Genomic DNA, 12183 nt, shown 5'->3' on the forward strand with positions numbered 1-12183 from the left:
GAGAGAGAGAGAGAGAGAAAAGTGAGCAAGCAATAGGCATTAGAATGAGAAAGACCTTGGTTCAAGTCTTACCATACTTTCTGTGTGTCTCTGGGCATTTAACTTTCTGATATTCCAGGCAAACATCTAAGACCATGAATTATATCTGCATCAGTGGAGAGACTTCTCTAGTTCTAAAACTAGAGGTTTTCTACTCTGATGAAATTAAAAAAAACACAGTAACCATAATGGTGAATATGAATGGGATGAACTCTCCCATAAAACAGAAATGGATTGCAGAGTGGGTTAAAAAACAGAATCCTACAATATGCTGTTTATAAGAAACACACTTGAAGCAGAGAGATACACAGAGTAAAGGTAAGGTGCGTTTAGCTATTATTATTAATACAACACAGAAGCATTTCAATGAATTTGTGATTTCATCTCTATTTCTGCTTCCTCTACCAGTTCAGATCAAAACTTATCCATGCCAGATGAGGGCAAATTTATAGCAAAAAGTGTTTTATATCTAGAATTTATAAGGCACATGGCATTGTATTAGGAAGAGAAGGAAGAGAAAATGATCATCAGCTAACAAAGGGGCCATGTAAAGCTCTTAATCTACTAGTCTATGCCATTCCCAAACTCACTTAGCTTATGTCTATTACCTATAGGAAAACATACAAACTCCACACCTTGTGAAAGCTCTTCTACCAGCTAATGTTTTCCAGCATAAACCTCTACTTCATGGACTGGAATGTAGATTCTAGCTCAAAGAGCTTCCTCATTTTTCTCCAAATTCCTCATTTCCCCCTATTGTGTCTATGCATTTCTTCAAGCTTATTCTGCTTTTCCTCATTACTTCCATTTCCCAGTCACTAGCATCCTTCAAATTTCAAGTCATATGCCATCTCCCATGGAAGCCCTTTTCAGATCTTTGTTGTTAATGTTTTCTTCCTCTTCCTCATATTGTCATATATACAGGTATGTGTTTATAGGTTGTATCTCCCCAGAAGTGGAAAATCTAAGTTTTCTGAGACAGGGGCTGTTTTCCATTGTGTCTTTATATGCCATACCTAACACTGTGCCTTGTGCCGAGAAGGTCCATGCAGAAAGGAGAACATGCCCCCCAACTCTAGAAGTGCCCCAGCTTCCTGGGAAGAAGGTGCCCTTCTGTCTTGATGCTCTCAGTGATCTTTACAATTCTGAAGGGTTCAATGAGTCCTATGAAGATGATTCCCAGATCTTTATATCAACCTCTTTCCTGACCTCCAGGCCCACATGACCAACCATCTAACTGAACAATTTATACTGTGTTTCATAAGCATTTCAAATCCAACATGTTCAAAATAGAATTCGTCATTCTTCCCAAACCAATACCACTTCTAAATTTCCCTATTCCTTTTTTTACCCAATTGAATTTAAACAAATCACCTGTCAGCTGGACTACTGCTATAGTCTCCTAACTGGTTTCACTACCTCAACGTATTCCCCTCTCCAATCTATTTTCTACAAAGCAGTCAAAGTGATCTCTGTTTTACAACCTGGCTCCAATCCACCTTTCTAGCATATTACATGATTCTCCTTCATGCACTCTTTGGTCTAGCCAATCTGACCTTCTTGCTCCTCCTTACCCACAGCATCCCATTTTCTATCTCCATGCTTTGCTTAAACTGTCTTCCATGCCTGGAATGCATTCCTTTCCTCACTTCTTTGAATCCTGAATTTCCTTCAAAGATTAGCTCAAATGGTATCTCCTATATAAGGTCATTCCTGGTCCCTCTTTTGCTATTGCTGTCCCCTGAAAAACTACCTCATATTTATTTTTGTGTAGACTTCTCTGTGCATCTTCCTGATACAATATAAACTCTTTGAGTGCAGAAACTATAATTTTAGTCTATGTATCTTCAGCTCCTAATACAGTGTCTGGAACACAGTAGACTCTGAATAAATATTTGTTGATTGAATTTCAGTTTCTCCATCTAGAAGGTGGCAGCTAGGTGGCACAGTGGATAGAGCACTGGGTCTGAAGTCAGGAAAACCTGAGTTCATATCTGATCTCACACACTTACTAGCTGTGTGACCCTGGGCAAGTTACTTAATCCTGTTTGCCTCAGTTTCCTCATCTGTAAAATGAACTGGAGAAGGAAATGGCAAACCACTCCAGTATCTGCCAAGAAAATCTCAAATGAGATCACAAAGAGTTGGACATGACTGAAACGACTGAACAACAACCACAAATAACAAATTTAGAGGTCTTTTAGACCAGTGGTATCAAACTCAAATAGAAGTAAAGGCTAATAATGTTTCTCTTTTTTGTGTGTGTTTTCTTTTATAGCATGACTAATATCGAAATATGTTTTGCAGGACTCCACATGTATAACGTATATGAAATTGCTCACCATCTCAGGGAGGGGGACCAGGAGAAGGGAAGGAAGAGAATTTGGAACTGAAAGTGTTAAAAAAAGAATGTTAAAAATTGTTTTTACATGTAATTGGGAAAAATATTCATAGATTTAAAAGAAAAAAGAAATGAGGGCCACTAAACCATACATAAGGATCCCTGCATATTGACTCAGAAAACCACATATTAACATTATCTATATTCTATTGTATTTTCATTGGTTTTGCAAAAAAATTTCCCAATTTCAATTTATCTGGTTTGGCAATACCAGGGAGTGTTTCAGGCCAAGCGTCTGACATCTCTAATATAGACTAACCCTCTCATTTAGTACATGAAAAACTGAAACACAGAAAGGTTAAGTGACTTGTCCTGGGGTCAGAGAGGTAAGGAAGTAAGTGGCAGAGCCGAGATTTGAACCCAGATTCTGACTCCAAATCCTACACCCTTTCCACTATACCACACTTCCTCTCTCTAGTCCTTAGACCCACCCATTTAAACTGATGTAGTTAAAGTCTTACCTAAAACCACCATCAGCAATTTTTGAAATGCATCTGATAAAGCTTTCTGAATGGCCAACTTCTGAGTTTTCTTCTTTTTCATAAGAAACTCTAATGGACCTAAAGACATACAAAAATCATATTAAATTACAAATGTCTAAGTGAATGACAGTAAAATATTTATGCTCAAACTAAGAGTTAGATACTACCAAAATAAAACTTTCTTATAGTATATTTAGTCTTAAAGACTAAATTTAAAAATTAAGGACAGTACAAGAGTGTGACTCATTTGTTTCCTGCTGTGCATATATTTCTGGGGAACCAGAAATAAACTTTTACTCTCCATGTGTTATAAGGATATTGCTAGGGTTACTGAAAAGGAGACAGAAAATGGGACCAAGATGCCCCTAAACCTTTCAAGCTGAGACATTAAAATTCCAACAAAGACTCCAAAGCCCTTATGTCAAGGGCTAGAACTGTGGATCAGAAAAGAATTGTTGGTGGCATGCTGATGGTCAAGGCTGGCTCCTATTTCTTGGGTATGATATTCAGCTCAATTATATACATCTTGACCTTAACTTAAAGCCCTAAATTTCAGGGCAGTGAAGACAACTTTTTTTTTACTGTGGTATAATTCAGGCACTAAATAAAGCAGTTCTCTACAACTATACTTATTTCACTCTTTCCTTTCAATTTGTGCCCAAAGTTAGCAAAATTAATGAAAAAAAAAAAGTCTGTCTAGATTTTTATAAATGTAATTAATTTTTACTAAGTCTATAAAAACTGCTATAAATCTACATGCAAAATTCATAAATTTAAAGTTGGAAGGAAACTTAGAGGCCATTGAATCCACCAGGCCCCAGGAGGCTAAAAGACTTGCTCAAAGTCATACAACTAATAAGTTAGAGGCACAATCTGGACCTGGGTCCTTTGATTCCCAAACCCATCCTCTTTCCACTGTATGCTTTTAAAGTGTCCATCAGAAGACTCAAGGCAAATATTACTTTCTTCATTAGAGGTAGAGCCAGCTCATTTGGGATTTTTTTTAAGAGACAGGAGAGAAAGAAGAGAACAAGAGAAAGCTCTGTCTTCTTATTCCAAGGGCTAGCAATAACCAGTAATATTCCAGAGGTCCTTTGCAAGAAGAAGCCACAACACCATATCTAGGACAAGTCAGTTCAAAGAATCATAATATGTCATAATTAGAAAGGACCCTGAAGGTAATCTAGTTTAACCTACACATGAATAAAAATCACCTCAACAACATTCCCAGTAAGTGGTTACTGGTCTCCTCTTGAAGATCTCCATGGAAGAGAAATCTACTATCTCCTAAGGCAGCTTGATAGTACATTTTTGATCTTATCAAGACTAAATCTACATCTCAAAAATGCCCCCTACTGAAGCCAGGTTTCTGTCTCTGTGGTTAAGCAAGTCTCAAGCTTCTTCCACTGAAAGCATGAAGTTTGGAAACAGACCTTCTTGTTGGTCCAAGAATTCTTCTGAAATGCCAGCACCACGACTTTGACACCCGTAGGCCAGCAACACCACTTCTAAAGCACAGAAATACTTCAGACTTTGTCTTGCAGATGACTTGGCTGGGCTTGTATTTTCCTTTACTTTGAAGTCAGAAAGCTTCTGCAACTATAGAATTTTTGAATTCTGAGATAGAGGATCTTAATGTAGACTTTAAAGTAGTTGTTGGTGATCACAAATTTTTTGTCTTAAACAATTTCAGCTAAGACCCATGGCACAAAACATCTGAATTCAAATTATAGTTTTCAAAAGAAATACTAGCAAGGATAATCACCTCAGCTTACAATGCAAACGAGATAGAAAACAATTAAAAAAAGAGGTAATCTCCAAAGATTTTCTCTCAACAGTCTATAATCTTTCGATGAAAGACTCAAGTATCTGACCTGATACCTATTTTCCTCTTTCAAATGTTCAGGCAGCCTGATCTCTAATCCCATTCTAGTTCAGTATGTGGCCTAACTGGGAACTGAAGGGAGACCTTGGCCTGTCAAATAAAAATCTACAGAGTTTACCATGATGATTCGTTTTGACCATCCATTGAAACCTAGGTAGTAATTGGCCAGTTCTTTGCATTTGAAGCTGCTGAGTGGATAGACTGGATATTGATGCATCTTGCGTCTAGTGCAAAGATGAACCTAATAAAACAAGAAAGTGGATCATAAACATCATTACTTAACAGAGATGTGACAGCAACTGCCATTCTGGAGATCTACTATGCTAGAATGCTTGCTCTGTATAATGAGTACCAGGCTTTACAGTTAATAAGGACTATTTCTGACTTCTTATCTAGAAGCCATACAGAATCAAGGCAAATATGTATTCTGGGGGCCTAAGTCTTTATACAGGTGTTGCTTTCCTCAAAACAATCCTGAGTTGGGCAATGTAGCATTACCTCCATTTTACAGATTAAGAGTGGGATATTTTTTCTTGAGTGGGGATAATTCAGAGAAAAAAGGGCTATAAACCCATAACATAGTCAAATATTTTTTTGTAAAAATACAATTTTCAAAAACAATTAAAATGGGATCATGGAATTCAAAGTTGAAAGAGACCATCTAATTCAATCCTCTCATTTTACAGGATGAGGAAACTGATATTCAAATGAATGAAGCACCTTGCCTATGGTCTCATAGAAACAGAATGCAGAAGAAATGAACACAATGAAACACAGCAAGGAATGGCAAACTTTCAGGAGGGATGCCAAGTTGTTAAATGAACTCTGTTCCTTTGGGGATGTCCAAAGAATCTACCATATATTTTTGTCAATTGAAATCCATAAGGACTAACAAGTCCCTCTAATAAGACACAAATACCTCCTTAAAAGGATTAATTAGAGAGCTCCCTCATTTCTCGATGTAAATTTTGGGGGAGATTATTTAATTAAGATAGAGCAAATAAGTGATGGTACTTGTCTTTAAGAAATGTCAGGTGACATCCTCAGCCGGTGACAGAGGTGGCGATGGAGAAAACAGAAGTCTGGAGAAAGGGCTGGAGACAGTGAACCAAGAGTCACTTGTCAATGAGGTCCACAGACTAATTTTCTATAGCCATGCCTTGCTTCATTTCCTATTTTTCCAGTTGATTGGATAGTAAAAGAGGTAGAGAAAGGCCTTTAGGACATTAAATACAAATTCTGTAGAAGATTTATGGAAAGAAACACAAGACTCAACAGGATGAGAAAGCAAGGATGGGAAGCCATCTGCATAGCTGGAGGGTGTACTCACACCCATGAAATTATAGTTCCTTTGAAAACTCCCTTTAAATATAGACTAGTATTTTAAATATGGCTTAGTTTGAAAGATAGTTTAGTTTAAATGTATGCCAATGACTTCCAGAATGAGGCAATATTTGAAGACAATGGTTCTTGGCCAGATGGCATAGAGAAACCTTTCAAATATTTACATTCACAGTTGCCTACTGGTGAATGTCTGGCTTTAATCTAACAAAAAACTGCAAGGTTATGCTTTGTGCGTTGATAGAGGCTTAACAGGCTAAGTTAAGACAGTGTTGCCTAGTGGTTAGAGAGCTGGCCGTGGAGTCAGGACAGCATGATTTCTATTCTGACTCTACATCTGGCTATATGAATTTAGGGAAGTCACTTAACCTGAATGGCTCCAGGGACCTCTCCAAGACTATAAATTGCAGAATAGTTTCCAATCTGAACTCATAAAGGAGTTTCTGATTAAAAAGAAAACCACTAATCTGCCAACCAATAAATTGCTGTTTTTTTAAGGTTAAAAAAATGGAGAAGGAAAGATAAGATTATGGAAAAGATTGAAAAAAAAATAGCTCAGAACATTGGATTTGGAATCAAAGGACCTGGGTTCAAATCCCAGCTCTGTCACCAGTAACTACCTGTGTGATTCTGAAAAAGTCATTTGATTTCCTTCAGTCTGTTTCCTCATCTGAAAAATAAGGGCATTGAACTAGATGCTCTTTAGGGGTCTTTTTAGTCTGAAACTTGTCATATGATAAACAAGGTTTTTGGAGAGATGACTATATGGTAAACAAAGTAGAAAATCTAAGCATTCTAGTTACAGGTGGGAAAGAGGCAGAGTGGGTCAGGAAGCTGGAAAACATAAAGACAAGACCTAGTAGTAGAGACAAGCAAAAAGTCTCTTCCATTACCAGATTAATGAGAGTATGCTTTCTAAAAGATGCTTTATGGTTAATTTTAAGCCATCTCTTCGAGTTAGGACTCGTGTTTTTGGGGCTTGGCAGTTCAATAGAAAATAAAGCATTTCTAATATTATACCTATCTATTGGAGATGGCTAAATTCTATTGTGCTCACCTAGTAGTAAAATATAAGCAGACCACTGTTTTGGGGGCTCTTATATTTGCTTTTTATATAATATGTAGGATAAACCTCTGGATCCTAAGTGCTGATATAGTAAAGCGATCACTGGGGTCCCATATCAACTACTTATTAGCTCTGTGGCCTTAGGCAGGCATTTAACCTCTAAGGCTCAGTTCCCTCATCTGTAAAACAAGGATGAAGTTAGCTGTCAATCCCATCTTCTGTTTTAGATAGTTTGGGTGTGAACTTTTTTTTTTTTTGGAGGGCAATTTGGGGTTAAGTAACTTGCCCAAGGTTACAGGGCTAGTATTTTTGTGTGGGTGTTAAGTGTCTCAAGCTGGAACGAACTAGCCGCCCCTGGGTGTGAACTTCTTATAGTGGAGGTAGGTATACTCACTTTCACAGGAGATTTCTGAAACAGCTGTTTCTGATCACACACCTTTTGGGCTCTGTAGGCATCTCTTGCTGAATAGAACTTGATGATGGCATGGAAGCCAGGAGTGGCCTCAGGAGCATTTGGAAAGACACGGACTGAATAGAGAAGACCAAACTGAGAGAACACTGTGAACAGAGAGTGCTGTGGGAGAGGCCCACAGGAAAACCATGAAATCTCTAGCCCAGAAAACCCTCAAGTTTGCTCCTTCCACAAGTCATTCATTACTCATGCAACCAATCCTCCCAAATCTACATTCAGTCTTTAGATTCTGAAAACTCCCCACCTTCCCTACTCTCCCCATCTCCTACCCTTCTCCAATAATGTATTCCCTTAGAGTCTTGAGCTTCCTCTATGGATGCCACCTCCTAGGGACAGCCTTCCCTGATTCCCAGTAGTGACTGTTGCTCCAGTTGTTAACTGACTTATCTGTTCTGGTATAGAGCAAAGTGAGGTCAGAGGCTGTTTTTTTTGTCATAGCTCTAGAGCCAGAAAGGCCCCCAAAGGAAATACAGTCCAACTCCCTTCCCCCTCATTTTACAAATGAAGAAACTGAGGTCCAGGGTGTTTAAATGAAGCTAGGCGGCTAGGTGGTGAATGGACAGTATGGGGTCTGGAGTCCGGAAGACCGGAGTTCAAATTCAGCTTCAGATACTTCCTAGCTGTATGACTCTAACCTGTCTGCCTCAGCTTCCTCAACTGTAAAAGGGAGATAATAACAGCACCTGCTTCCCAGAATTTTTGTGAGGATGAAAAGAAATTACTGTAAAGCACTTAGCACAGCGTCGGGCACACAGTAAGGGCTACGCAAATGCTTATTCCTTTCCCTCGCCCCACTTGCCAGGTCCCACAGGCAGTGAGGACGGGGGCAGGATCCCAACCCAGGACTTCTGACTCCCAAGCCAGTGCACCGTGCCTGGAACATAGTAGGTACTAAATAAACGTGTTTTGACTGACTGACTGACTGCATTGAGTTTAACAGAGGGCAGTAATTTAAAAAGCAAATTTCTCTTTGGGTCTTCGGGCAGGGACGGCAGTGAGGCGAAGTGGAAAGAGCCCAAGGGCTGGGTTGGAGTCCTGCCTCTGCCGTCTGTAGCCAAGCCTCCTTCCCTCTCTGAGCCCCAGTTTCCACAGTATGGTCTCCATCGTCCCTTCCAGCTCCGAGGCGTTACATATCAGTATTGATGGGAAACGAGGAGAGGGACCCGGAGAGGTGGGGAAACTAAGGCAGGGGTCGAAGGGGCCCGGATGTAGGAGCCAGTCACGATCCTGGCGGCCGTCTGACAGCCATCTGCATTCACTCCTCCCTCCCTCTCTCCCCGCGTCCCCGACTCCGGCTCACTTGCAAGGCCTCGGCTCCAGGCTCAGGGCTCAGCTCCCACACAAACAGCGTCTTGTCAGACCCGACAGGCACTGTGAAGCTCAACACTTCAGCCATTCCCGCCTGCAGACTGCGCCTGCGCAACTTGAGCGGGAGTGGGGCGTGGTGGGGGGGGTGTGTTGCACTCCCCAGACTGCGCCTGCGCACCTCAGCCGCCCGCCAAGTCTGACCGAGAGGAAGGCGCGAGTCGTTTTGCTCGGGCTGTCTTTGTTCTAGCGCCTCCGCTGGTCCGAAGCTGAAGTCCGCCAGCACCCCGAGCACCCTGCCAGGCCCCATGTGCTGTCCCAGCGTGCCCACGTGATCTCTCCGCACCGCGGGCGAGCCCCAGCTCGGGCTTCTTAACCTTTAGCGCCCCGTGGACCTCTTTGTCAGTCTGGTGAAGCCAATGCATTCCTTCTCAGGGTGATGTTTTAAAAGCATCAAATAAAATACAAAGGATTCCAAAGGAAACCAATGAAATTGAAGTGCTGTCACAAAAAAGGAAGTTCGGTTCGTCAGTAAACATTAAAGTCCCTACTATGTGCCTGTCACGGTGCTAAACTGGGGATACAAAGAAAAAGCCCCCACTCTCCAGAAGCTCCCGGCCTGGGCCAGAGACCATGTGCCAACCCCTTTTTCTTGTACAAACAAGATGTAGCCTGGATAAACCAGGCGTCATCTGGGGGGGAAGGCAGTAGAATTATGGGAGACCAGGAAAAGCTTCCTTGTAGAAGGTGAGATTTTAGCCAGACTTGAGGGGAGCTAGGAAGCAGAGATGAGGAGAGAGCATATTCCAAGAATGGGGCACATCCCTGAGAAAATGGAAGCCCAGTTTCTCCCGATCCTAGTATAAGTGGGATGAGGGGCATAGCAGCTTAAGGTACAAAAGGTAGAGATGGGAACCAGGGAGGCTGTGAAGGGCTTTGAATGCCAAATAGATGATTTTATATTTGATCTTGAAGGTGTGATAGGAAATCACTAGAATTTGTGGAGTAGGGGGTGATATAGTCAGGTCTGCACTTTAGGAAAATAATGATGACAGCAAAATGGGAGAAGGATTGCAATTGGGGGAGATTTGTGGCAGGGGGACCCCCTTCCTCCTATCTCACTAACCTGGGTCTTCTGACTTCAGATATAGGCTTTTGCAGTGCCACACACTCACACATCTGCCACACACTCATACAAATACCTCTGAGGCTAAGTTCCCTCCTCACAGTCCCACCTTTCCTTAGTACTCAGGATCTGCTGGGGGAGAAGGCAATAGGTTATACAGGAACTCTGATCAGTATCAATGACCAGAATCCTTGTGATTCAGTCTGGAAAGAATTCAGTAGGCCCAAGCAGACTTGGAGTCAGGATTGTAAAAGTTTATTGTTATGCTTTACATTGGGCAGGGGTTCTTAGGGAACGTACAAACTTAAAGAAGTCACAGGAATAGTTTTAAAGAGTCAAGACAATAAATCAGATGTCAATTATGCTAACTAGGTGAGTAAGGGAGGAGTTAAGGAGTGGTCAGTGCTTAAAGGAACATGCACTTTTAATGTCAACTGAGCAGTCGTATTGCCCATAATTCACTGCTAGCAGTCAAGACTGACTGAGAAGTGCCTAGTCTGCCACCCATTAGTGTCATGTTTGACAAGATGGATGTTGGGAACCAAGGCTAACGGAGACTCAGTATGTATATAATTGGCTAAGGAGTTAACCTACAGATAGGGCATTGAAGGATTCATAGGGGCAGCTGGCCACTTTACTAAGGGGAGATAACATTTGCCTAAGCTAAAATGTTTATAGATGGTTTAGTGACGAATTCATAGGTGTAGCTTGTTATTGTTCCAAGCAGAAATAAACCGTTGTTGCTGGGCAGAGTGCTGGCAGGGGGAAGGGGCAGAGTTAATTCTCTGAGGCTGGGGAGGGGGAAATGTGATTTTACAGACTGGTTTTACAAATTGATTTTAAAAAACTGATGTTACAAACTGATATTAGAGACTGATATTACATAGATCCCAAGCACCCCATCAGATCCATTGTAGATTCTTCATTTATAGGGAAGGGGCTTCCACACAGAAAGGTGGGCAAATACCCTAGTTCCAGACAGTTTTCAAAAGTCACAATTGCTCCTCTTCCCTCTCCTCATTCTCACAGATTTACCAAACATCCCGATATTTTGAATTGGTCTGGGGTTTCATGGTCTGTTCCATTTCCAATAGGGATGCTTGCCCTCAAAATATGTCCCTCACTAGCCTGCCATGGTGCTTGAAATTCCACTATGAAAAGTGAACTTCCTGTATCACTATTTCATTTCTCTAGGAGCATGAGATTTCTGGAAATTTTCTCAGAAGGAGAAATAGAACAGGATTTTTGGGACACCACAAGAAGTGAACATAACCCACTCTGATCTAGGACAAAGAAACTGTACTGTCTAAACTGTGCTTTAGGGCCTGAAGCTATCCCAGAGAATAGAGGGAGTCTGGTCAAGCCAAATCAACAAGCATTTATTAGGCACTTAATCTGTGCAGGGAAAGAAATGGCAAACCAGTCCAGTACCTTTGCCAAGAAAGTCCTAAATGGGGTCATGTCTGTTGATGCTGAACAACATGTGCAAGGAATTGTGCTAAGCTCTAGGAATATGAAAAAGACAAAGATAGTCCCTGCCCTCTAGAAGTTTACAGTCTAATTTGGGGAGACAAACAACCACGTACAAACAGGACATATATATTGGAGATAATCTCAGAGGACAAGCACTAATGGTAAGGGGTGTAATAGTAATGTAATTTTATCCCTTTGTATTGGCAAAGCTAAGAGGCACTTAGCACCTAGTTTCAAATTAAGCCTCTATCAAAGAAACAGAAGGTATGAACCCATGTTGCTGATGTAACAGGAAGGGGTTGGCTGAAACAGGAAGGAGCTAATACTGTATGTATATAAGGAAAAGCCCCTGTTGGGTCAGACAGATCTTCTTGGAGCAAGCTTCATGGAGGCAGAAGCTGCTGCCACCGGGGAGGCTGAAGAGGAAAGGCCCCCCAGGCTGGAGAGAATTATTTTGATTCTGGGAACCAGCTGGAGCTTCTGCTGAGGAGTTGCTGAGTTGGAGGGCCAGCTGGAGCTGCAGAAGACTGAGGAAGCATGACTGTGATACTGGTACTTTGCACAAACCTGTTTGTGGCTTTGTTAAGCCTTAA

General features: G+C 41.3%; 1 protein-coding gene across 6 annotated transcripts in view; it reads right to left on the reverse strand.

Annotated features, from left to right (window-relative positions):
* The window catches only part of RDM1 (RAD52 motif containing 1), a 15674-nt gene extending 6537 nt beyond the window's left edge, over nt 1–9137 (reverse strand). For 2 of the 6 annotated variants that reach the window (XM_069076194.1, XM_069076196.1), the window contains exons 1-5: nt 8987–9136; nt 7609–7788; nt 4926–5048; nt 4356–4521; nt 2902–3000 (exon numbers count right to left, since the gene is read on the reverse strand). In XM_069076194.1, the coding sequence (XP_068932295.1) occupies nt 2902–3000; nt 4356–4521; nt 4926–5048; nt 7609–7788; nt 8987–9082 (664 nt within the window). In that variant the 5' untranslated portion in view covers nt 9083–9136. Of the gene's footprint in view, nt 1–72; nt 127–173; nt 196–2901; nt 3001–4355; nt 4522–4925; nt 5049–7608; nt 7789–8986 lie in introns of those variants that run through there. The other 4 variants (XR_011166104.1, XR_011166105.1, XM_069076195.1 and 1 more) reach the window with 3 other exon arrangements.
* Between the last annotated feature and the right edge of the window lie 3046 nt (nt 9138–12183).

Source organism: Petaurus breviceps, unplaced genomic scaffold (assembly GCF_028583685.1).
Source record: "Petaurus breviceps papuanus isolate PSGF00001 unplaced genomic scaffold, PetGlider_PUasm1.0 90925, whole genome shotgun sequence".
NCBI classification, from domain to species: Eukaryota; Metazoa; Chordata; class Mammalia; order Diprotodontia; family Petauridae; genus Petaurus; species Petaurus breviceps.